Source organism: Impatiens glandulifera, chromosome 6 (assembly GCF_907164915.1).
Source record: "Impatiens glandulifera chromosome 6, dImpGla2.1, whole genome shotgun sequence".
Lineage (NCBI taxonomy): Eukaryota > Viridiplantae > Streptophyta > Magnoliopsida > Ericales > Balsaminaceae > Impatiens > Impatiens glandulifera.
In genome coordinates, this window is record NC_061867.1 from 172529 (window position 1) to 200022 (window position 27494).

Sequence of the window (27494 nt, forward strand, 5' to 3'; positions counted from 1 at the left end):
CTCTCTATATTATATATATATAGGATTTCAATTGAAGAAGAAGAAATCTTCGGCATTAAGGATGATTTACGTTTTTATGCGTGTGCGCCCGCGTGTAAAGATAAACCAAAAATAATAATATAAGAAAAACTTTCTATTTTTTAAATAAATAGAAAGTTCATTAAAGAGATTTTATATATTTTTTCATTTGCTTAGCTACCAATCTGTGAATATATATATATATAAATAATGCTGCTTCAAATTATTTATATATGCAAATGTGAAGGAAAGCGGTCAATAAGCTCTTGTTTGATCAATTAGTTATTTGAATAAATTATCAATTTTTTTTCCATAAAATTAATAAAAAACTAGGTTTATTTAATTTTATTCTATTATACCCTCATCTATCTCATCTCTCTATATATATTTTATAATTAATAATATTTTTTAAATAAAATAATTTAATTTATATTAAATAAAATATTAAAAAATAAAATAAATATTAAAAAAACTATAAATATATTAATATTAACTTTTATTAATATAGTAAATAAAAATTTATACATCACTACTATTATAATTTAAATATTACATAAAATAATATAGTATATTATAATTTTATTTATATTGTGTATTTATTTTTATTTAATATAATTAATATAAAATTTTATAAAAAATAAATATTATAAGATAATAACCAAAATTCAAACAAGTTTATTAGAATATTTATTTAGAATAATTGTTTAAAGTTAGTTTCTACCCAAAAAAAATTAAATAAATTTTTTTATAAATATTAAATTTAAATGATATATATTTATAAATTAATTAATATTTTTATTTAGTTAATTTAAATAAAATATATTTATAAATTAATTAATATTTTTATTTAGATATATTTCACTTTATTTTTTAATATAATTATTAATTTAAACTGTTTAAAATTTAAATGGTATATTATATAATATAGTATGTTATAATTTTATTTATATTTTAAACTTATTTATATTTAATATAATTTTTTTAAATGAAATAATTTATTAATTTAATTTATATGAAAATAAATTTTATAATGTAATAAAATAAATATAAGATATATATATATATATTATTTTTTATTAATATAAAATAAAATATTTAAGTAAGGCTAATTTAAATATTTTAATTATTAAAATGATTGATTTTATTTATAATGAGATTGTTGGGACCTGAGTTTTATAAAAAAAAAAAATCAAACAAGCCTTAAGTCATCCCTCTAGCTTTATTTTATTTTTGTTTAACCGTTCTTCAGATTTATTATAATAATTTATTTTTTATTTTCTCTGTCTTTTATTTATTGGGAAATTTGACTAAATCTGATGTGATTTTTTTTTTAAATAAAAAAAGTTAATCTCGCAATTGTCGGTTGCGTCTCGCTTATGCCGGTTGCGGGGTATTTTCGTCTAAAAAAAGAAAAATGTCACCGACGCATTTAATTTTATACTCATTTAATTTTTTACTCTGACATTTATAGCAAATAAGGTGATTTTTAGTCATTTCATCAAATTTCTCTTTACTCTTTTAACATTTTTTTCTCTTTTTATTATTTAATATCTTCCTTTTTACTTGGGAAATTTGAGGAGATGACCCTCAACAAGGGTTGAAATGCGGAAAGTGCAGAGATTAAAAAATAAGCGTTGGTGACCCCTTTTACTGTTTTTGGACGAAAATGTCCCAATTGCGTCATGCAACCTGAAGTTGCGTGACGCAATTTTTTATTTTTCAAAAAAATTTAATTATGAATTTTTTTGGACGAAAACGCTCAAGTTGCGTCACGCAACCGCGAGAAGAAAAAAAATCCGGGGTATAATTGTCATTAAAAAAAGAGGGTCACCAGCGCTATTTAATTTATGCCCACACTATTCGCTATTAAGCTTATAAGTGGGGTCATTTCCTCAAATTTTCCTTTTACTTACAATTTTTTATTTATTTTAAATTTATGTCATTTGTCTATTTTTTTTATTATAATGAAAGTTTTATAACAATATTTATAAATCATAATATTATTTTAAGTTAGTTACAAAAAAAAAAAAAAAATCTATTTTATTTGATCACACCAAATATATTATTAAGTCCATAAAAAAGGAATCCTAGCAGGATTATTATTTATTAGTTTGTTCATATGGTACTGTTGAGGAGTTTCACATTTATCTTCATATAAATTATAAATAGGTAAATCCTATATGAGATTCCTTGTTTATTTATCTTTAAAGTTAAATGTTATTTTTAAATATGTTTAACTTTATAGGTTATGCCTTTTACATTTATATTATCTGTCTCTTTTGAGGTTAGTGTGAGATTTTAGAAATAATATTTTAAGTTTTATTATTTTTTCATTTTCTTAAAAGTATGCATGATCTTATTTGTATTTTTTCTACGAATACTAGCTAGTAGCCTGCCACTACTAGGGATGATCAATCAATAATGAAACTATATCCAAAGTGATGATATACTATAACTGTGAAATTATTGATCATAATAATATAATCTATTCGGTTAAGGGGGGTTAAGGGTGAGAAATCTGGAAATATTATATAGTAACCCATCAAGTATTATATTATGGACAAGATAAGATGGAAATATACACATGTTTGAAAATGTTCAAATGACACACGATCCTAGTCCTAGATAATGTAATAAGATTTAAAGTATTAACATATCACCGTAAAATAAGTTGTAAAAAATAATTGAAACAAAATATTAGGACAACTGTGTTATATAATAATAGTACAATTATACGATCAAATTAAAATAAAAGACAATAATAACATTCAATTATTATAATTAATTAACGAACAAATAACATATTTAAATTAGCCCAAATAGATAGAAGAAACCGGGTTAAGTGTTAATTTGGAAGATCCGAACCGAATAGTTGCCGGAGGAGAGACCAGTACAATAAACTTGACCAACACACTAGCATGCCGTAGAGTCACGGGTGCACGCACGTCACGTATTCATTCCCCCAAACCAACAGTTAGGGAAGAGAGAGAGGCGAAGGAAGGAAGGAAGGAAGGAAGGAAGGAAGGAGGCAGTGAGTGAGGTAGGCCTCTCCAGTTGTTCCAAGCTTTTTTCTATGTATGTTTATATTTTCCGTTTTCGATCACATCTTAGAAGAATTTGAATTATTCCTCCTCGCTAACAATTGCCTGCATCGGATTTGCTCTCTTTCAACTCCTTGTGCCATTTTCTTATTCGGCTCGATTGATCCAACAGCCTACGTTGTATCAAAAGCTTCAATTAATCTTAATCTGATTTCAAATGTTTAAATCAATCAATCACCTAACGTTGTCATCGATGAGCTAGGCTAGGTACCGTTTATTGTTGAGCTTAATTCCTGCTTGGAAACTTATAATATGCCTATTTGAACGTGCTACTGCTGCTGCTGCTGCTGCTGCTGATAGAAATAGAGCTCTTAACAGTCTAAGATCAATTGAGAATCAAAGGTGAGAAGATAGATGAGAAAGAGAGAATCCGGAGGAGAGAAATTATAAAATAATTCCTCTAATTTATTAGCCATCTCTCTTTGTCACAATCATGCCTTACATATACTATCCGCTTAATAACAACCAAATTAACTGAACCCCTCTAGTACCACTAAGACAAATGGTGTTATGATACAAACTCTTTTCCCTACATTTGCAGGGCTTGCAGTGGATTATAATTGTTTATGAGCATGCTTGAGACCCCTGTTTGCTTTAGAGCTCAGAATGAAGCGTTATGTCTACATTAATGATGATGAACTGTCACACAACCTTTATTGTGACAATCGGATATCAAATAGGAAATACACCATACTCAATTTCCTCCCAAAGAACTTATGGGAGCAGTTCAGGTAATCCTCTAATTGATTATATGTCTGTCTGGACAATTGATTGGGTGCTTTTGTAAGCTCTGTTTATGTACTTTTGGTGCTATGTACATGCTTTTGATTACCTCTTGTACTGTCAGACTTTGCTCGACCTGTCCATCTTGATGATCAATTGTTTTAACTTAAGTATGAATCACGCTCTTCAAATTATTTCTGCTCTTTCTTAACAAGAAATTTTATGTCTGCTAGAACAACAACTACAACTTTTACTGATTGGAAGAGTTGAGCTGCTATGTTTATTTTTACTTGTTTTCTTTTTGGTCTCATTTGATTGTTAATTGTCTTAATCTATGGATAATGGTTTGACCTAATCCTTTCATTGGACTCATATTTGATTAAATTCTTATGATAATCGCATTTCCCTTCTCCCAATATTCTGCTATCATTGAAGATTTATTTCTCTTATTTCCAGCCGCTTCATGAATCAATATTTTCTATTGATTGCTTGCCTCCAACTATGGCCGCTTATTACTCCAGTAAATCCTGCCAGCACATGGGGTCCCCTCATATTGATATTTGCCGTGTCTGCTACAAAAGAGGCATGGGATGACTATAACAGATATCTATCAGACAAGAAGGCAAATGAGAAAGAAGTTTGGGTTGTCAAGGATGGGATTAAAAAACATGTAAGGGATATACTAACTGTTTTATGCATTTGATGACTAAGTTCTTTCTTTATGTGTGTGGTTGAATACTATCTGTGTAATGCTTAATCATCTCATTTTGATTGTTCATATTCTTAATTTTTCCTGCCGTCAACTCTGATACTTCTTTAATAGGAAAACCTTTTGTTGGGACATCAGCCAGTTTTTTCATTTTCTCATTTGTAATTTCCCTTGAAAGTAATGCTATTGTTTTTGCCTCTTTACTAGCAATCCTATTATTTCGTAATCATTCTGAATTAGTGAATTTAATTTTTCTTCATTTGAACTCATGTAGATTCAAGCCCAAGATGTTCACGTGGGAAATATTGTATGGCTTCGTGAGAATGATGAAGTTCCATGTGACCTGGTTCTGCTCGGTACTTCAGATCCACAAGGTCTTTGCTATATAGAGGTATATTAGTTAATGGCTTTGAGTGCTAATTTTAACATTTTCTAAGTTCAACAGTTGCAAACTTACGAATTATATACCTTTCATACTCTTGATGAATAATAAAACTGTGTAGAAGAATCTTCACTATCTAGGTTTATGTTCTAATGATAAATCATATAAAATTCTCGAGTATGACAGGCTTTTCTGCAATTCTGTAAACAATGGATTCAGTTGACTTTTTCTAAATTCCTTGTATCGGGCAACAAAAAGTCCCAATTAACAAAAGATGTCCAATTTGTTTGGTCACTAGTTCAGGTTTTTGAGATGAACTATCCTAGATAAAAATGTGTGCATAGATGTACTCTCAATTTGTCTTATGTTATGCAATACCTTGTGCTGTCCATCAACAAATACTCATATTGTCTATGGCTGATAGGATGCAATTTTTAAACATTTGCTTCAGTAAAAAAAGACAGATGAAACTTTGACTGGTGACATAATCAAACTGTAGTTGCGTGCGTATATCTGTGATTTTAGATGTTTTCCTCCGCCATAGTACTCTTTCTTGTGGGCTTGCACTTCTTTCTGAGCTCTTTTTGGGGATCTTTTTCATTACTTGTTTCTTCAAGGGATTACCACTTCTCATATGTTCATTAATTTTTCTTTATTCTTCTACATACATTAGGAAATCTTATACTAGCACATTTTGCAGACGTCTGCCTTGGATGGTGAAACTGATCTTAAGACAAGAGTGATACCTTCTGCTTGCATGGGGATGGACTTTGAACTACTACACAAAATGAAGGCAAGATCTTTTGTTCTTTGTATTGTTAAATGAAGAGATTTAATGAAGTGGAAGATTTTGTTGTATTTTTTTTTTATGTTTATTAATTAATGAAAAAGTGTCTTTAATAGGCACATAAAGTATTAATTAAAAAGTCTAATTAAGAAAACACAAAAGCCTAACTAGGAAAGACTAATGATGAAATAATAAAATCTTACTATGGTAATTGGCATATTTTCCACTCATTAAAATCCAAGTTAATATGTTCTGCATCTAACTTGGATTTGCAGTATAGTTTTAGGCCTTAGCAATAGTAACACCTCCATTTTGCGCTCTCTAGGATTCCTATCTCACTCTTAAGTCGTTTCTGGTTTTTAAGGCTTCATTTTTGGTTGTATGTTCTCTTTCAAAGGCTTCGCCTCAAACCTGCCTCGTTTCTTGTGGCATCTCTATCAATCTCTCACTCGTTTGTAGCAAATTCGTCTTAGCTCGTTGTACTTCCTACCTTTTGACATGAAAATTAGATTTTGGAATCTCGATGCTAATATGGTGAAGATTTATATTTTAAATACTCCCCCTCAAGCTAAGCTAGGGGTGATGGCCAAGTTTCTGGCAGGGTGGCGTCAATGAGTGTTTGTCAAAGAGGTGACGCTCCAATGACTGAATCAACACTGAACTGCTGAAGTTTCTGAAAGCGAGGTGACACTGGAGTGTCTACGGAGGTGCACCGCTTTAGTTATGATGAGATGATGCCTTCGGTTGATGATAATTCAACCTCTTAATAAATTTAGAGTTGATTTTCCTCAATTAGGATAAATTGGAATCCCTAAAATATCTCTACTCACTTGTTCTTATAGATGTAAAAATAAAGTAGAGAATAAAATAAAAACAAAAATAAATATAAGTCTAGTTTGACTATTTCCACACTCCCCTAAATTAGGCTGCAATTCTTCATACCAGTGAGATCCGTGAATGTTTTTCTTTGTGAGACCAGGGTTATTTCCTGTAGGAGGACAACACAATATCCCACAGTCATATGACCCTCTACTTCGGTCAAGTTGCTTTGAGTGAGAATCGAACTTGAGACCTCACATCCCAACTTTAATACTCTCTCCACTTTGAGCTAACACGGAATGGACTAGGGTTCTGAAGGGACGATCACACGTTGACACTTGGCTGACTAATTAATAGTCTTATTAATAAAAGTTGACCTTTTTAAAAAAAAAAGGATTGTATTTATCTTAACTATTTAATTGGATAGTAGTTATATTTTTATTTTAGAATTAGGCTAATATAAAAACATATCTAAGTTACAACTATGAATATTGAATGAAATTATGAAAGATTCTATACTCCTCACCTTGATTTTCTCTTGGATTCTCATTTCCCCTTCTTGGATTGTTTAAACCATAGAGTTTGAACTCTATCACTACCCTAGGTGGATACTCGTGAATGACTCGATCCAACCCAAATGAGGAAGCCCATAAAGTACTTGATTCAACTGAAAATTACTGGTTTTGAGGCCATTCGTCAAACAAAGGGTCAATATTAAAACTCTCACAGCATGTCGTCGTGGAATGTATGCAGAATAGGGTTGATGCCGAGACTCTCAGCGTTGTCGTCAAGTGTACGAGGGTTGCAGAACACTTGCTGACTAGACCAGAAAAAACTTTTACTGAAAACCAGACAAGACCTTCTCACCAGACTAGCCCTTTCACTCACCTAGCAAGCATGGAGAACCTGCTGGCTTGCTTACTCCCTTGGATCCAAGAATATAAAAAAACGGGACAACGGATTAAGTTTGTAACCCGCAAACAAACTTAACCATTTAACCAGGCGCAGAACTTGCCGCCTGACTGGATCGAACCCAGGAACTTAGGGTTAGTATCCACCTCTTATTGCCGCCAGGCTAGAAGAGGGGATGGATCCAAGAATATATAACTAAACATAAAAATGTTTTTAGGCTACTCCGGCGATGTGGAGGCAGCGGAATACAGGTCGTTGGACTTCTCAAGACTCAAAATGCTGCTGTGATACCATGAAGAGATTTAGTGCAGAGGAAGTTTTTGTTTTATTTTTGGATGTTTATTACATAATGAAACTATGCCTTGAAGAGGCACATAAAGTAATAATTAGGGAAGTCTAATTAAGAGAACACAAAACACTAAATAAGGTAAATACTACTAGGAAAGACTAATTATGAAATAATATAATCAACTAGGTAATTGACATATTTTCCACATTAAAGAATAGTATAGACACTGCTCTTCTATAATTTTCTTATATCAGTTTCTGGTCAAAGTTGAGTCTGTGATGTCTAACAGAAAATTTTAGATGTATTATATGATTTAATTGGATGAAGAAGAAAACTTAATCCTCTACATTAATATTTTTTTTTACATTTATTGTACGTGCAAAATAGAAGTGTAGATAATATATTCATCTAGCACATCAAGTTTTTGATATACATAGAGAAAGTCCTTGTTCTTGGTTAACTGATAACGTATAAGGGGGGGGGGGGGGGGGGGAATCCTATTTAGTGTAGATCTTATTGAATAACAGATATTGTCTAAAACATTGAAGAATATGAGATACTCCTCAAAGTTTAGTTAAGAAAATTTGTTAAAGGAACAATTCCTCATCTTTGATTATTGCTCATCAATTTAACTATTTTTACAGGGAGTAATTGAGTGTCCATGTCCAGACAGGGACATTCGAAGATTTGATGCTAACTTGAGGTTGTTTCCTCCCTTTATCGACAATGATCTGTGCCCTTTAACAATCAATAACACAACTCTTCAGTCATGCTATTTGAGAAATACGGAATGGGCTTGTGGAGTTTCTGTATATACAGGTACTTTATGTGATTTACACTCGTGTAAATTGGTAGTAGTCAATTTGGTACTTTGTTCTGATCTTGTCAAGCAGTCGAGGGTAGACTATTGAAATTGTTAAGAGGCAAGAAAAAAGAGGAATGGTACTTACTTTGGAATTGAAAATGCTTTCTGTCTATGGAAATAGAACTAGAATTCAGAAGTAGAGCAAGACTGCTTATTTTTTAAGAGTGTCAACTTTTCATTAAAAAGGAAAGCGAGTAGTGTTCAAATACAAAAGCAGGTTACAAAAGTGATGTTTAAGCAAATAGCATGTAATAATTGTAAAAGAAAAGAACATTAGAGTCTGATGAGCATCAAGAAGAAGAACTTATTGCACTGAGTAACTGAGTTCATAGAAATATAGAAATTTGAATCAGTTTTGTTTATTGGGTAGTGCCACTCTACTATGAGGGCGCCGAGAACCCTTTTCGGTTCAAATATAAATTATGTCTTTAGGTAACCTTTTATGAGATACAATTAGATATTACAATCTGAATTCCATCACCAAGCTATGTAAACTCTCTAGCTTGACAACTTTTAGACTTGTCTGTGGCTCCTGCATATCTCTTTCATGTCTGAATCTATATGTATAAATTGCCATGCAGAAGATTGTTTTCTGTAAAGATATGGAGGATATAAAACCTTTTATACCCCTACTCCTAGTGTATTTAAGCATGGGCAAATATGAATACATGCTTGATGTTGAATCAAAATTTAGGAAAATAAATCGTTGTAGTGTGTTATGAGGGGAAAGGATTAGGGCTAATGCCCTATGGACGGAGTAACGGTTTGTGGCAGTTACAAATAAAATATAATAAATTGATTAGTAGTGGTTATGTTGTAGTTAAGAAATGAATTAGTTGAATACTCTTGTTAGAGTTTCTATCTCTCTCATCCCAATTATATCCTCCCAAGCATCTAGGGTTCTATCTTTCCCCATTAATTTTTTTTCTTCTCATCTCAATACAATTCTCTTTGATTCATTGTAGCGTTTCATCAATTATACTCTTTGATTCTAGATATTAAACATAATTCTAGTTCAAGGTATATCATAATGTAAATACATATTCATTGTGCGTAGCTCATACTATGGTCGACGCGATCTTGTGTTTACAAGGAAGTTTTTCCTTTTAAGGAAACTCATACTTCCCATACTGCCTATCTCCAGTATTGTCCATTGTCAGTTGCTAGTCAAAATGTATCCTTTCACACCTTGTTTATGTTGGCTAAGGACTTCTGCTATTGGGGTAAACTCCAGGGGAGTATATTGGTAATTTGCTTATACATGTTATGTACTGGTTCTTCCCTTTGGTGAGTGGCTTCTGGGTTGCGGTATAAAATAAATTAAATCATTTTGCTTAGTTTACTCTTATTATACTTCCTATTACTTATTCATTTGTGTCACTTCTGAATTCAACTTCAGGGAATGAGACCAAACTGGGTATGAGCAGGGGTGTACCTGAACCAAAGCTTACAGCTGTTGATGCAATGATTGACAAGTTAACTGGAGCTATATTCGTTTTCCAGATAGTGGTTGTTGTTGTTCTGGGAATTGCTGGGAATGTCTGGAAGGATATGGAGTCGAGAAAGGTCCGTCCACTATTGCGTGATTTCTAGTTTTATTTATCTCTGTTATTCTGTAATTTTGGCATGTCCTTTTTTCCGTTCCTACGTGTTAGCCAATCTGTTGGCGCTTTTAGTTAGTTATTAATTTTTTTTGAAAAAAAGGTCAACTTTTTTTTTCTTATTTAATTTAAATTGCATCATCAAGATTTCCAATTCCTTCACATTGTGAACAATAATTTTCTTGAACTCATTTGGAAGGTAGTGACGAGTTTTCTTGTCTGAATCATAACCTATGTTGGGCATGAGAGTGCATCCCTTGAACTTTCTCCTTACCCGTGAATCAATACCTTTCGGACTTCTCCAGTTAGTCTTCACACAGATTCTGCGATCATACTGGGGCCTTTTGAATTGCTTAACATGCCTTTTCACTATCTTCTTAGTTAGTAGAGGAACTGCCATTTTACTTGTTAAGTCGCTCTGGTTTGAGCTGCTGACGGGCGAAAAAATGTCAATTTTTTTTATTGAAATCGAGAGTGGAACGCAAGAAACGTTCCTAAACAGTTTGCAGAAAAAAAGAGGGTGAAGAAAGAAAATCCAAAAATACAATAAAGTTAGATTTCGATAAGCTCGAGATAGTCCCATCCGATGCACATCTCCTTCTTGATTGATGCGAAAGTTTGGAGAAGAAAACCTTTAATCCTACCGGCTCCAAAACTATTTCCTTGAAAATTTCTCCTATTTCGTTCTTTCCATAATATCCACCACATAATAAGTGGGATATTAATAATAATATTGCATTCTGTTTTAGGGAATAACAAGAATCTTGCATAACTTCCACTTGTTTATGTTTTTACCTATGTATCTGTGGTAATCATGCCATATATTATGTCTCTTTATGTAGCAATGGTATGTTCAGTATCCAATTGAAGGTCCATGGTATGAACTGTTGGTCATCCCCTTGAGATTTGAGCTTCTTTGCTCCATTATGATACCTATATCTATAAAGGTATGTACATAGATGTTGCTTCACGGATTTCGTTTGTATGTTGTTTTGGCTATATTCTTTTGATGTGAAGCCTACCAATTATTTGTTTCAAAACATGCAACAGGACACTGTTTTTTACTGTTAATAGCATAAGTTTCACAAAAGATAGGTTACATCAAAGTTTGCTAGGTAGGGGAAAGAAAATAAAACATTTTAAAGAAGATTGTTCAGCATCAACATTCTGGTGAAAAGAGCTACTTGTACGGCATGACCCTATGGGTGACTCAAGCAGCTTGCTATATCCTGCTATTTGCCTTTTTTGTTTAACTGATACTGAAAAATTTAACCTTCAGTTTAAGAATCCCAGGGTCTTGAATTGATGCTAAAGATTTGGTATATGTCTAATTGCCACTGTATAACTTGTAAACTCTTTTCCTCTAATCAAAGTATGGTACATATGCATGTTCTATCTACTTGTTTGAGATTTGAGTAGTTTCGTTATACTGGTTGTCAATTTAAGTAATTCTTGCAATTGCTTGGCCAACTTCAATATTGGTTGCTATACTGAAATACTTGTATTTAGATCATAACAATTATTGATACTCCATTCTGCTTTTTTGAATCACTGTCAATGAAAAATTAGTGTCATTTTACCATCTACCCTTTAATATATTAAAAAATCTTCCCTATCTCAACTACGTTGATTACACCTTTACTATTACACAAGGATTACTTGTTTTATTTACATTTAGGGGCTATATAATTCAAGAAAATGAACACATATCTGCCTTGGAACTCCCCCCACAATAAATTTAATCAAATAAAACAGAATGAAGAGTGTATGCTTTAATTTTACTCCAAATCTACTCTTGTCTATCCTTTCTTCACACCTTGAATTTTTTTAGAGATGTTGAATGAAAATATGTTGGGATCCTACATGTGCCTATTCAAACTTCCAGTCTAGTCTAACTTCCTCAATTTACTGCAAATGGTTAGGTATCTCTGGATCTGGTGAAGAGCTTGTATGCAAAATTTATTGATTGGGATGAAGAGATGGTTGACCTAGAAACTGGCACTCCAGCACGTGCAGCAAAGTATTTTTAGATTGTTGTTTTCAGCATAAGGAAACATATAGACAAATATATACTTCATTATCTAAGGTGTGATTATTTTTTATGACAGTACAGCAATTAGTGAGGACTTGGGGCAAGTTGAGTACATATTAACAGATAAAACAGGGACGCTTACAGAGAACAAAATGATCTTCAAAAGATGTTGTATTGGTGGTATTTTCTATGGGAATGAGAATGGGGATGCCCTGAAAGGTTCGTAGTTCCCTTTCTTCCTTGTTTGACTACTTATTGCCTTGTGAGTTTTTCTGTTGGTCTGTTATTCTCATTCATGTTTTGTCATAATATTTTGCTCATAGTATTTCCTGGTTTTGGATAATTGCAACTGATTAGACAGGTTGTGATATAGAATAGACTGTAGATTTGAGATGAGATAAGAATGACCCTTGAATTGATAGCTTGGAATAACAGGACACTCTGTGAGAGGGGGGGCGGAAGATTGAATCACCATTCTATTTTATGAATGGATTTCCCCTGCTAGCTAAAGGTAGTATGGTAATAAGTAGTAGTATAGGGTTAGTATGGTAATTAGTAGTGTAGTTAGTGGCTTAGTAGCTTATATATAGTAGAGTATGTATTTTTTGAATTAACTACTAATATATCATACTACAACCATTTACAGTTGGATAGTTATTATTGATTTAATCAGCCTTAAGCTTTGCTTCAATGAAAATTACCCAGATTTGATATTCATCTTTGGTTGGACTGGGGAACAATCAATGTAAAGTTAGCTACATTTTCATTTCTATCTTCATTTACGGCGCTTATGTTCTTCCATAGCCTTGTCAGCTGTGCGGAACATCATTTACAAAATAGTATCTGAAAGTTAGGGAAACGGGATGAATATAGGATGACTGATGTATATCAACAAAACTTGCCAATTTATTTAAGATCCTTAGTACTATGGTCATACTCTTTAATTATAACTGGTCAGCATTGTGTTACGACTTGAATTGTAACTAGTGTTTATGGGTTCTTGATTTCAAGAATCGAGTTCTTGATCTCTAGGACCGGGTGGGAAATATATAATCAAAGTGCAGCGGAAGGGTTTTGTAATGAAGAATTGGGATGAGGGAAAAGAAGAATCAAGGATGAGAAGAGAATACTGCTGGTCTATACCAAACAGTCCAAAATAAATAATCAAAACAAAAAATACAATGGGGTGAAGAACTTTCACAAGTAACTTCATATATTCATTATTCTATAGATGGGTCCTTGGGGAAGAGGGATCAGCCTTATATAGGTGCTGATTTGCCCCAGAATATTCAGGATTTATTGTTACAACTACTAACAGAATTCAGTTGGTTAAAAACAGAAAAGTAAGACAAAACAAAATATAAAACTAAAAAACAGAAATCCAGCCCAAGTGCATAGGACCGTGGAGGGTGCTGGAATTATTCTGGGACCGCAGCATTTATTTCTGTACCTTAGCACATTGTTAACTTGAATATTGAAACTGGTCTTGCTTTTTGGAAGAATATAGATAAAACTGGTCTTGCCACTAACACAAGTTAAAACATATGACCAGAAGTTCATCATCACTTGTTTATTAGAATTCCAAGGAGTTTCTATTACACTTTCATGACATATCTCTTTTGTTTTTCTACTGAATTGATGTATAAGGTGAATCTACCCCCGATTTAGTGGATAATGCACAAATGGGTTATAATAAATTTCCCATGCATGACCCAACAAGAAAAAAACAAGCCTAACTGGGGAGGCGTCTATGTATAAATAATTATTTAAACTAGGCTTGCTTAGTTTCTGTTTCACATTCAATGCTTTGACTTCTGAGTATAGTTGATTTATTTTATGTTGGTCTCATTTATTCCTTGTATGCTTGTATGCAGACTCAGAACTGCTCAACTCTGTTACCTGTGGATCACCTGATGTTATGCGCTTCCTCACTGTCATGGCAGTGTGCAATACTATCACACCAATTAAAAGGTGAATCTTATTTTCTCGAATACATCATATAATTGGAGCTAATTTATGTTCATATGCATTATTTTCGATTTAGTTCTTTTGGTTTCTGTGAAGAGAACTGTGACATTAAGTGTACATTACAAAAGGATTCCAACGGGGGCAAAAGGAAAAAAGAAAAGAAAAATTAGAGCAAGAAAAATATAGTTTTTTTTTGTAATTCTTATATCTGGGTCTTGAGTGATCTTACTGACTATGTTTCTGTAGTAAAAATGGTTCAATATCATACAAGGGACAGTCTCAGGATGAGGAAGCTCTAGTACGTGCAGCAGCACAGATGCATGTATCCTTTATTAATAAGAGCACAAATATCCTTGGTAAACTTTCTCATGTTTGGATCTTAGGATTATAAGTTTCTTAGGATTAAAAGTTTATTTGTTGTTTACATCTTTCAGAAATCAATTTTAATGGTATCATGGTACAATATGAAGTTCTGGACATTCTGGAGTTCACTTCTGATAGGAAAAGAATGTCAATAGTGTTGAAAGATTGCAAGGATGGTAAAATTCTCCTGTTGTCTAAGGGGGCAGATGAATCAATTCTTCCTCTTGCATTGACTGGTAACTCTTATCTACTTGACACCATTTTTTTTTGTGGGATTTTGATATAGCCTATAGCATCATGAAACACATTAATTTGGATGTTATCCATGTTCTTGTGCATCCTACACCGGAACAAATGACAGGGCAACAAACACGAAGTTTTGCTGAAGCTGTTGAACATTATGCACAACAAGGACTAAGAACGTTATGCCTGGCTTGGCGTGAACTAGAAGAAGATGAATACATCGAATGGTCTTTGATTTTTAAAGAAGCAAATAGTTCATTGGTAGATAGGGAAGTAAGTATACTCACTACAGCTTTCATTTATTTCTCCCTTCTTCTGTTTCATATTTTTTTATCAAATGTAAACATATATCTTCATATGTCATTATGTCTACATGAATTGTATGTTTCTTGCTGATAATTTATTTTGCTGCTTCGTGCAGTGGAAAGTGGCTGAAGTCTGCCAAAGATTAGAGAAGAACTTTGAAATCCTTGGGGTTGCTGCAATAGAAGATCGTCTACAAGTATCTGAAATTACACATTTGACATCTAGCATCATTTATCTTAGCATTTATGTATTCCTTGTTTGCCTAATGTGATCTAGACATAACTGGATATATCTTCATTCATATTTATCTGCCTTTTCAGGATGGCGTACCAGAGACAATTGAGACACTCAGGAAAGCTGGGATAAATTTTTGGATGCTAACTGGAGATAAGCAGAATACTGCTATACAGATTGCTCTTTCATGCAATTTTGTTTCCCCAGGTTAGATGATTAAGTTAACTGGAGACACGAAGAATACTCCCTATATAATGCCATGTCCCAAGTAGAAGTTTATTTTTACTCAAAAAGATTCATCTGCATGAGAACCAATAGCTTGAGCCTTGACCCTGTGAGATTTCTTGTTGCCTGCTGACTTCTTTGTGCTACTAAGAGTCTTTATCTTTTCATATCAAATAGAAGAACAGTAGTCCAAAATGTAATAATATTGTGTATAGTCTGCAGGTATATTATCTTGATAGACAATGCTAGAGGAGTCGATGCAATATATAACTTGGACACAAGCTTTAAGGTTACTCAATTTTGAGCTGGAAAAAGGAGTATATGACATGCAATTTTATGATTATCTATTAAATAAGGTCCACTAAATATGAAAACTATTTTGTAAATATTTTTATTTCCCTCAACTCCCATGACATGCTTAAGTCGTTACGCTTAAACGACGTCTTTGTCATTCTATGAATGGACTTTTCTCAAACAAACAAACAAAAACTAAATATGGAAAACTAGGAAATATCAAGAAATCAACACTTCAGATACTATGTTCTATTGCTGATTAGGAAGATATTCAAAATAAGTTAAGGAACATGCCGGCGGATGACTTTGTTTCACGTAGTAATACTTTCATTACAGCTGGATTTTTTTTTTCATACGTTTCAGACCTTTTCTTTTAAATGTTATAAAGAAAAACAAGTAAGAAATATGTGAAGAAAATTAATCTAGCTGTAATGAAGGTATTATTATTTGAATCCGTGACTACAACCACCTATAGTGACTTGTTTTTTCATGCTCATATACAAAATTACAGCATGAGATTGTCCCCAATATCTGTGGGGAATCAAAGAAAGCTAGTTTATCTTTGTTTTTCATTTCTCCCTCTATGTGGATCTAGTCATTTTAGTTTATTTTTAATCAACTACCAAAATAACCAGTGACATCTTTGATATTTCATTATGACGTCATTCCTCATTATATCGACTGATCAGAAACATGCGCAATTAATTTTCAAAATGAGGATCATGAGTTAGATAGAATATATCTACATTGCTATTTGTTTTAATGTATGTTTGAATTCGGGAATTGCTCATGTCCTGTGCTTAATATATTGTATAAGCTGAATGTTGCAAAAAATCATGTATATAGAATTTTGTGGGAATATATGCAACTAAATTTCAGGGAACTCTTTGCGTTCTACATCTTGTTATCAGCTGTAACAACAGGACACTTCTTGTCTTCCTTTCTTGTTTGCAGAACCCAAAGGCCAGCTTCTTTTAATTAATGGCAAGACTGAAGATGAAGTTTGTAGAAGTTTAGAGAGAGTGTTGCTTACAATGAGAATAACAAATTCGGAACCTAGGGTATGTTCTTGACAGCATATAATTGTTTTCCATATCAGTTTTGCAGCTAATCTCTGCTATGCTCTTACCATCTTCTTGTCATTTATGCTTGGGGAAATTCTTATTTGGGACATGAATTTATAATTCTTTTTTGTTAACTGAAAGGAAACTGATTGAGGATGAATTTGTTTCATCTTTGTGGAAGTAAATCTGATGCATCTGCACAATTAATGCCTTCAGAATTGGGACACTTAACATTTTAGTGCAATTATTGTGGTGTGAGGCTATCAAGGTAGGCTCACATGCCAAGCATTGTTAGTAAGGAGTTGGAGGTGCTGTTTTGCATTGAATAGTAGTATTGCTGATGCAAGAAAGCATTCATGGTGTTTCTGAATGATGTAAGCAATCTGGGGGGCAGTAAATCTATGTTATGTAGCTCAGTTACACAGTCCTCATCATATCATATCAATTAACCAGGGAGCTTCTATTGTTAAAGTCATTGATATATAGGTGTCCATTTTCTAGCTAAGATGGACCTAATACAATTTACTTATTCTATTTATTTTGGGAGCTTTCAGATATTTTTTCATGTATTAATATAGGAAGCCAGGAATCATTGCCTGATAAGAAATCTGAAACAAGTTATAGTGATAAGGGAGTATGTCCTTAACTAATTAGAAGAAAGATCAGTTTTGGTGCTAATAACTAATTTGTGATCCATAACTGTAATAGGGATTACATTAATTACTTTTTAGTTACTGTTTTGAAGAACTTTGTAATTCTTAATCAATTAGGGTTGTAGATTTTTGCCCATTTGGAAACACTTTTGCCTTTCTGGAGCTTGATCTGGAGTTGGTTGGGTATGAGGTTGGACGAGAAAGCGTCGATAAATTTTCTTGGAAACATTGATTTGTCAAGTTCTTGTCCGGATTTTGATTTAAATGAGTTAATGTTATGGAACATTACTTAATTAGACATATATTCACAAATTTGTTAATGTTTTTCGTCCAAATCCAAACTAAGACACAGTTCCAGCTCCAAGAAGTGTTTCCAAATGGTCTAAACTCATTCACTGTAAGATATGATCAGTTTGTATGATGTATTGTTGTTTTTTGCGGATAAATGTAGTTTGTACACACCAAGACTAAAAGTTCATTTGGTCAACACCTGCTGTTCCTCAGGTTTCTTAAACAAAACAAGATATTATGAATAGTGTGTCATAAATGCCATTTTTGAAGTGGAACATTCTGTCTATCCATTTCTTTTTTATACTTCTATGATATTTCTTTACTAGCCTTGTTAAACAAGTTCTTATTTTGCTAAACAGGATGTGGCTTTTGTTATCGATGGCTGGGCTCTTGAAATTACACTTAAGCATTATAGGAAAGCATTTACTGAATTAGCAATATTGTCAAGGACAGCTATATGTTGCCGTGTTACACCGTCCCAGAAAGCACAGGTGCTCTACCTTAGCTCTTAACGTTTGCTTCATTGTATCTAATGTATAATAGTATGTTTACATGTTGATTTCTCTTAAACGTTTGAACGCATCTTGCGCTTTTTTTAATAAAAGTTGACCTTTTAAAAAAAAGGGTTGATTTCACTTTAAATCATCTGATCACAACACACTTCTATCTTCTCATCTATGGCCTATGTCAATTCTATTTATTATAATTTGGTATTGTATGAAGTGCTTGTTGAATCATGTAATTTAGGGTAACAATAACTAGAATCATATGTTGGCTTTATCGTTTGATAACTAAATGTCTTCTGCAGTACATAATTCTGAAGTTCAATTGCCATGAGTTCCACTGTATTCATTTATGATGTGCTATCTATGTCATGATGTACTGTACTAGTTTGGTTTTTTCTCCCACGGACGATGCGTCCTTCGCATTGTGGCTGCGGTGTAATGGAAAGCTTTCCACTGCTTCAAAGTAAATTCTGTATAAAGTTAGAACATGGATATTGGTTCATGCAAGAATGAAAGTCCATGGCACTCAACACATTTGTGGGCACATGTTTAGACATGATTCACGTTACTATTAAAATACTCGCATCATAATAGCTATACTCTGAATTTTCATGTATCCTGTCCTTGCAGCTTGTAGAGCTCTTAAAAACATGTGAATATAGAACTTTGGCTATTGGAGATGGAGGAAATGATGTAAGAATGATACAACAAGCTGATATTGGAGTTGGAATTAGTGGGAGGGAAGGGCTTCAGGCAGCAAGAGCAGCTGATTATAGCATTGGAAGTGAGTTCCTTGAACCAAACTTTATGCATAGACTATAGTTTCTTCTGAAAATAGCTCTCTTAATCGTAATTTGTTTTTAGTTATAAATCTAAAACTTTAGATGTATATGTTGCTGCTGAAAGTAAGTGCTTTGGATGGCTTGTTCACTTTGTTATACTATGTACTATGTAGTTATAGCTAGGTTATACTTTGTAATACCAATGACAAGTATGATTACCTTTAATGCATGTGTGTGAACTGTTTTTGTTTGAGAATGGTATTGTCTGCCTGATTTCCCCAAAAGAACCAATGGTGAAGTACTACTTGGTTGAAATCTTCGTGTTCTATATGCATGATTCTTGAGTGCTGATGGAAGTCATGGAACCAGAGAGGAGGATCGTGATTTTGGTCAGAAATCAGGGTTAGCCCCAAAAGATGATTTTTTTTTCTTCCTAAATATTCAATCAATTTAGCTGATTTCTAGGTCACTGTGTTGTGTTTTATACTGAAGTAGTGGGTTTTTGTGTCCTCAGTTCGTGTACATATTCAGTGCATAAGCATTTTCTTCCAGAAAGATTGCTTCTCTAGATGTTTCCTATCAACAAATAGTTATATTTGGCTGTTATCTTTTGTCAAGAGCCCATGTGTTTAGTCTATCCTTGTTTCAGAATTCAGGTTTTTGAAGAGGTTGATACTTGTCCATGGACGCTATTCATACAATCGTACAGCATTTTTGTCCCAGTATTCATTTTATAAATCACTGCTGATATGCTTCATCCAAATCTTGTAAGTTACTATTACACTCTATTGTCCAAGTTGCTAATTCTTCTTATTTCAGTTCAACTGCTAAGGTGTATTACTTGTGTCTGAACATATTTCATGGCTGAATGCTTGCAGGTTTTCTTTCGTATCAGGTGTTTCTGGTACTAGTCTTTTCAATTCTGTCAGTTTGATGGCCTACAATGTCTTCTATACTAGTATACCTGTTGCTGTCAATGTCTTGGACAAAGATCTTAGTGAGAAGACTGTGATGCAACATCCTCAGATTTTATTTTATTGCCAAGCAGGGAGGTCAGAATATGTGTAGTTTTATGCTTTTCTGTTACTATTTTATTTACTTTTGGGGACTGGTTTCTAACAATCATGCTGGGAATTGAGGAGACTCTTTTGACCATTGAAACAGGCTTCTCAATCCTAGCACTTTTGCTGGATGGTTTGGACGATCTCTCTTCCATGTGAGTGCTGTTAATTATTTTAGAGATCACTGTTCTGTCAATTTATTTATATTTTTCGTTTTAGCTTTCGAAAATACCTGGAGAAAGGTTATAGGTTTTTACACTACGTATTCATCACTTTTGAAAGTCCAGGTTGGAAAAAGTCTTTACACATATTTTCCATGAAGATTTATTTTTAAAAAATAGGTATAAGTTAAATTTGAGACAGAATGTTAACAAAATATGGGCCTACTTCTGAAAGTGTTCCTGACACTATAATGTGCGAGGAAGTTAGGAAATATAAAAAAAGGTTCCTTAAGCATAAAAGTCTAGAAAACCATTTGAGATTTGAATGTGACAAATTTTAATATTAGGTCACTTTCTGAAAGTGTTGAACATTTCAGTGTATTTTGTTTAAGATTCACATTAAGTAGGTGTTTCTTATTGTGGGTTGCAGGCAATTGTTGTTTTTGTGATTACGTTGCATGCTTATGCTTCTGAAAGAAGCGAAATGGAGGAAGTGTCAATGGTGGCACTATCTGGGTGTATTTGGTTACAGGCTTTTGTAGTTGCAATAGAGACCAAGTAAGTTATTATAGGGACCTGAGTTACTTTTTATTTCATTTTGAACAGAAGATAATTAGTTATTTAATCTTGTAATGATGATTGAATAATTTTGCTTTGGTAGCTCCTTCACAACGTTGCAACATTTGGCGGTATGGGGAAATCTTGTTGGGTTCTATGTGATAAACTGGATTGTTAGTGCTATTCCTTCGTCGGGGATGTATACCATAATGTTCCGCCTGTGTAGACAGCCATCCTATTGGATAAGCATTGGGGTAAGTCTTGGAAATGATTAAAGGATCATTTTGTTAAAATATATAATATTTTTATTATTGAAAATATAAGATGATGGGGGCATATTTCAGCTGATAGTTGGAGCAGGAATGGGTCCAGTGCTTGCGTTGAAGTATTTAAGATACACATACAGACCGAGTAAGATTAATGTTCTTCAGCAGGCAGAGAGGTTAGGAGGGCCGATATTGTCCCTTGGAAGTATAGTAGAGGCTCCTCAGGGAAGAGTAGCAAATGAGAAAGATATGACACCGTTGAGTATAATAACGTCACAGGCGAAGAACAACAGAAACCCAGTTTATGAACCGCTGCTGTCAGATTCCCCAAATGCCACAAGAAGATCTCTAGGATCGGGGACACCCTTTGAGTTCTTTCAGACGTCACAGTCTCGATTGTCCTCTAGCTACTCCAGAAACTGCAAAGACAACTAACTATCTAGAAATGATAAAAAATACCCTCCCCTACAGTTTAGCTAGCTAAATAATTATCTGCACGGATGAGAAGCTGCTTGCTGCTGTTGAGAGGGGAGGAGAAGTCCAAAATTTGTGTTGTTTTGGGGTAAAATATTTGTATTGCATCCATAAGTCTGTAAGAAATATGACCGGTTATTGGGTCGATAGGAGCCTTTATGTCTATTAGTTAATAATAGAAAAGGTGAAATGTTATAGCTAATTTCGTATGGATGTACGAGTAAAACCATTGATTATTATTATAAGATTGATTGATGACTGGTTATGGATACATTTATTTTGGGAGTGAGAAAAGTACACAAGTATGAGACTACATTTCTATCAAGACATTTATTATTTACATGCCATTTTAGTCCTCGTACAAACATTTCATTCAATGATCACACTACATTATCATTTGCAACAACAATAAAGGCAAAATCCTTCTCTCCAAGACAATCTCACAGAAGTATATGCAATCAAACTGCGCATGAAATGAAATGCTTTTTCATCTCTCTTGCATCTTGTGTAATAAAATTTGTGAATTTTCTACCAAAAAAACAATAGAGAATGTTGTGGGCTTGAGAGCATCCACCCAAACAGAGCCTAAAATGGTCCTTATACTATCACAAGTAAAGCCCTATTATTGGATCAAGAAGAAGTCTAAGTTGATCGCAATCTGTATGTATGGATAAAATGGTCATTATTATTATTATCATGACAACACAATACAATTCAATTCAATAGGCAATGACAACACAATTCAATTGGCAATGATACAGTTTATCCAAACCCTCCGATGATACAACAAATCCCCCAACCAAACCAAACCAAAGAATTTGAGATCAAACTGTTTCTGCATGTTACTACTTCTTAATTGGTTTCATATAAATTAAACTGTAAGTTTTTTCTTTCTTGTTTAACCTATATCATCACTTGTATTCTTGAAAATTCGCATGTCCTGTTGCCTGTGCATGGTCCACAGCCTCCTGCATTTTAATTTATTTCCACATCCACCACCACAAAAGAATCCACATTATAACTTTTCTTATTATGGAGATTACCTTTCAAAATAATAATGTAAGAAATTTTTGGCATATAAGGGGAGGGGGAGGAGGAGGAGAATTACCTTTTGGCCGATGACTCCAATCTGGCAAACCCCACATCGCAAAGTGAAGTTGGCTGTGTTGGTGAAACTTCTTTTCCTACACAAGTAACTCATCGAGTGAATTACTTACCATGCATGCTAGCTAACACCAAATATTGAACCAAACCAAACCTAGTTATAATTTTCTCATTCCAATCATTAACCTAGCTCGACAGATCAATCAAATCAATTAGATCAAGTAGGTTAAAAAAGACCACACCAACTAGGCCTCCCTAGAGGATAAGCAATTGAAACGGTAAGTTTTTACCAGCTCGAGCTTAGCAAATATATATTGCACTTTTATAGGAACAACATTCAATAATGATCAATAACACAATGCTTCTTTCTGTCAAACCTAATCCATTACCTTTGTTGTTCTTTGACAAAATTCAGAGCCAGCCTTTCAACTGCTCCAATTGTTCTATCCTTATCAACTACAAATATTGTCTGATCAAACTCTTCTGGTGCTCCTTCAGCGGGTGACATCTGTGGATCCAGTCCAATAATTACAAGCGCACACATATTTGCCCATTGTGGGAGGGGGAGAGAGTACTAGTCATATAAATATATAAATATATAAATATATATATATATATAGCAAGAGAGAGAGCATACAGCCAAAGCATCATAGTGCAGTCCATCATAAATCAACATCACTCTCTCTCGATAGTTCTTTTCCTGAAAAAAAAAGAACCATGAGGATGATATCAATAATACACCCTCTGAGCCTTCCTGCCTGTCAAATACATAACCAAACATTCACCTGTCCATACAAATCACATCTTGTGGTTTGGATGTCGTATGCTGCAATTTCACGCCCATAATAATCCGCCAATATTGACAGCTCAATGGCGCCTACAGAAGACCAATTGTATTAATATAAGTAAAGAAAAAAAATAACTCTAATGGTGGTGTGTGTGGAGCAAAATATGAGTCTTAAATTTCCATGTATGCTCAGAGAGGGAGAGGGGGAGGCTTTTAGGAAAGTGGCAGACCATATATCTGTGCAATCTTATAATGCAATGCACTGATCAGGAGAGATGTCGATTATCTTGTGACGATACCTTTTTACTCGTCTGTAGTTCATGCTTTGAAATTATGGATATTCACATTAAATGCTTTGTAATAGTCATTATATATGCTTTTTGAGGTTATTTAATATGCATATGATATTCGGTTAAGCCATCCGGTAATATGATGTTATTGTACTTTAGCCAACTATTCTTGTAGCTTTCACAGAAGTTTGCACCGTATTACACATAATTTGATTCTCGGCCATGGTCGTATCTTGCACTCCGGATAATTTCTTTGTTTTCATTAGAGAAAAACGTAAGATGCGTTTAAAGAATAACTGATTGAAGGAGAAGAAAAGTAAAAGAAAAAGAAAAGAACAGAAGGAGGCTAAATGCCAATAAGATCAAAATATTCTCCGCCCGTATCAAAAAATTATGTGGTTGAGAAGAAAGTGTTGTGTCAATTCTTGCAAGCAGATTGATGGCTCTGATACTAATGTTAGGATTCAAGATCGTAAGACTAAAAGGGAGATGAAAGGGTTTAGATTTGCAATGATCTTAAATCACTTTACTTCATATCATGAATAATATTCTATACAAGACTATTATCATCTATTTATACACACTATTAATCAAGAATAACAATTGTATCCTTAACTAATTATTTATCTCCTCACTACTACTTAAGGGACTACTTTGCATATTTCCCTCTATTATACCTAATCCTAAGACACGTTCAATGATATTACCCTTAAGCTTAATTTTTCAAGCTAATAAAAGCATTCAGAGCACAAGCTTCGCATGCTGAAGTTTTTTATAGTAAACTTGGAGTAGAGAAGTTTATTATTGCTCTAACTCCAATCCAGAAACTAAAACCCAAAACACTAATTTGGAATAAAACAATGAGATTTTATATCTTAGATTCAATATGAATCTACTTTTAATCTTCACATATATAGGAACAATCAGCCATAAATTATAATGTTCTCAATTTTCCATTTATTTGATACCTAAAAGGTGTTTCTTGATGGATTATTGTGGTTTCCAACAATATGCTATGCTATTGGTTGGGCTAGATAGTAAATAAAAATCTTATGACCAGGAAACCGACATAAAAATAAGATAAGTACAAATGCCGATGACAGCCACTGTGCAGATCACAATGGAAATAAAGAACCTTAGTGTAGACATTCTTACAGAAATTCCAAGCATTATGAAACATGTAAATTTGATTGAATCAAAGACCCGGTCAATTGATTAATGTGACAGTGTCGAACATCTGTTTTGGAAAATGTAATGCTAAGAGACCTCAAGAGAGGCCGCCCAAACTCACCTCCCCATTTCTCAGGGTTAAGAATCCAAGAGCAATACTCTGCATTTGGCTTCCCAAGAATTGCCTCAGAAAACATTGAAGGATCACTTGCAACTGCTGCAGCTATGACCTTGGAAGTGGGTGAAAGCAAGTTGTAAGGAAATAGAATAAACAGAATACGCTCAAATGCCATATGACATTAACAAAAACATTTCTTTCGTAAAACCAGCATTCTGAGCATTGAGTTTTTAAAGATTGGCCGCCGCCAAAAATGGATATAAAGCATGACATGAAGCTCTATTAATCTAAGCCGGTTCTATAATAAATAACTAATTATAGAGCACAACAACAACAGGTCACAATCCATTCATTAAAATTGTCAAGATAGTCTTCTGAACAAACAAACAAACAAACAAAAAGCCATGTTAAATAACCTGTCTCAACTCAGAGGCCTTTAGCTTACTATGATCCATGACATATCTGCGAGGAGGGAGCAGAAACGAAAGTAAGTAACCTGAAGCTTGTAGGATTGAGAATGAAAGGTTTATATGCACAAATCAAGCTTTACCCCACAGCATTAAAGAGACAACTGTTGTCAGAGGGAATGACTCTTCTAACAATGGCACCTTCCATGCTGTCTACCTGAAACAAATATAAATAAATCATATCTCTCAACTTCAAGCCAGAGATGGCGGAGGAGTTAACTAGACATGTAAGAGAAACCATAATCATTGAAATCAACGGTGAGTGAAATTAAAGGAGGAAGAAGGATCTTTCAATTTGAGCATGAACCCCCAAAACTCAATTCCCTAAATGCAGATAAATAAAATCAGTAGACACCAATTCAAGCTGACATATAGAGATAAAACGGAGATCGATAAAAAAAAAAAGCAAGATGCATACGAGATTCAAACAAACAAACAAACGGAGCTAAAAAATCCGGGCAGAATGTAACCAAGTAAAGTAAAGTAAAGAATTCAAGATCCGTGTGTCGTCGAAATGATGATGGAAATCATAAAAGGAATGAAATGAAAAATCGAGATCTGACCGGTGGCGTGCACCCACCCACAATTCCAGATGCTTCTTTTAAGAGTGAAGAAGAAAGAAGATGACTTGCATTTTACCCTACCTACCTACCTGGTTAAGTTATTTCGTTTGCTGGTGGAAAGTCGACTCGAACAAACCGGTTCGATTCAATATGGACAGTTTTTATTTTTATACTGTCCGCCATTTGTTGTTACTTTGTCTGTCTGTCTGTCTGTGTCTGTCTATCTTCTTCTCTCTTTTTGGGAATGTCATCATTCATCAATTCATCATTCATCAATTCATCATTCATCATTCATCATTCATCATAAAGGTGATTCATCATATAGGTGGTGCATCAAAAATACATCAGTACATTTCTTTTTTTTTTTTTAATTTAAAAAGTAATTTTTTATTAAAAATAACACAAAATACTTTAAACATATAAAATAATATAAGAATTTTAAACGATAATAAAAATCAAAAATTTATATTCTTATTAATAAAATATCATACAAGAATATCACTATTTAATTCATTTTGTTAGTGCCTTTATCTTTTTTTTCTTTTTCATAATGCACAAATATTTTATGTTAAGATTATATTATTAGATTATTCATCATAATCATACTAACAATGTTTGATGTTATAATTATATGATATAAATTAGATATGAAACTTGTCAATTTATAGTAACTAGGCTGGTGATTTACAAATTGTTTCTTTTACAACGTTAAAAATATAATAATAAATATTTCATCGTCCTTTACATTTTTTAAAATAAAAGGTAAAAATTATTTATAAGTATAAAAATAATATTTTTTAAGTATTTGAGTAAAAAATTAAAATTAATTATTAATTACAATAATCAAGAAATAAAATATTACATTCCATGTGAGGAATAATAACATACATTTTTATCCGGAACAAAATAAATTATTATTCTAAATCACTCGTTAAAAGAAAAAATATAAATTATTGACATTAATAAATCTTACTCCAATCCATAAATAAACCAATAATTAAAATTTTGAATGATATATCTCAATTTAATGATATATCTCAATTTAATCATAATAAGACATGAACTTAAAAAGACTTAAATTGAATACACTGACATATAAATGAGTGCAACTTATCTTAAAAACATTTAGTATATGATCAAAGTTTTAGATATTTTAACAATCACACAATTTATTACTTTGAGGAGGAAGAAACTATTCACCCCGATAAAGTGATTTTGTAAATCTAATTGTCCTTAACAATTTTTACATATTGACATAGAAATTTATGTGATAATAGTCTAAACTTATTAATAACACAAAAATAAGAA

The 27494-nt window shown here is 33.1% G+C and overlaps 2 protein-coding genes across 7 annotated transcripts; one reads left to right on the plus strand and one right to left on the minus strand.

The window, feature by feature from the left end:
• The first annotated feature begins 2951 nt into the window (after positions 1–2951).
• LOC124941133 (phospholipid-transporting ATPase 2) lies at positions 2952–22034 on the plus strand. Of its 4 annotated transcripts, XR_007099603.1 has the most exons (27): positions 2970–3058; positions 3322–3461; positions 3661–3850; positions 4299–4512; positions 4826–4942; positions 5634–5726; positions 8385–8559; positions 10005–10171; positions 11049–11153; positions 12129–12226; positions 12315–12457; positions 14113–14209; positions 14453–14562; positions 14641–14805; positions 14931–15085; positions 15234–15314; positions 15439–15559; positions 16826–16932; positions 18239–18370; positions 19016–19169; positions 19817–19934; positions 20046–20219; positions 20332–20383; positions 20820–20947; positions 21051–21201; positions 21292–21768; positions 21883–22034. XR_007099603.1 is itself a non-coding variant. In XM_047481399.1 (26 exons), the coding sequence occupies exons 3-26, from the start codon at positions 3726–3728 to the stop codon at positions 21293–21295; spliced, it is 3006 nt and encodes a 1001-aa protein (XP_047337355.1). In that variant the 5' UTR covers positions 2968–3058; positions 3322–3461; positions 3661–3725; the 3' UTR covers positions 21296–21392. The 4 variants fall into 4 exon arrangements, 3 of the variants coding, with proteins under 3 accessions (XP_047337354.1, XP_047337355.1, XP_047337353.1); XM_047481399.1 differs by lacking the exon at positions 21883–22034 and having other exon boundaries at positions 2968–3058; positions 21272–21392; XM_047481397.1 differs by lacking the exon at positions 21883–22034 and having other exon boundaries at positions 21292–21854.
• A 316-nt stretch (positions 22035–22350) lies between these two features.
• Positions 22351–26299, minus strand: LOC124941884 (OVARIAN TUMOR DOMAIN-containing deubiquitinating enzyme 2). 3 transcript variants are annotated; one of them, XM_047482253.1, is made up of 9 exons: positions 26276–26299; positions 25707–25780; positions 25573–25618; positions 25160–25268; positions 23577–23668; positions 23429–23491; positions 23181–23299; positions 22796–22871; positions 22351–22655 (listed from the first exon to the last, which is right to left on the minus strand). In XM_047482253.1, the coding sequence occupies exons 2-9, from the start codon at positions 25769–25771 to the stop codon at positions 22599–22601; spliced, it is 627 nt and encodes a 208-aa protein (XP_047338209.1). In that variant the 5' UTR covers positions 25772–25780; positions 26276–26299; the 3' UTR covers positions 22351–22598. The 3 variants fall into 3 exon arrangements, with proteins under 3 accessions (XP_047338209.1, XP_047338207.1, XP_047338208.1); XM_047482251.1 differs by lacking the exon at positions 26276–26299 and adding an exon at positions 26187–26253; XM_047482252.1 differs by lacking the exon at positions 26276–26299 and adding an exon at positions 26042–26188.
• Positions 26300–27494: the final 1195 nt, after the last annotated feature.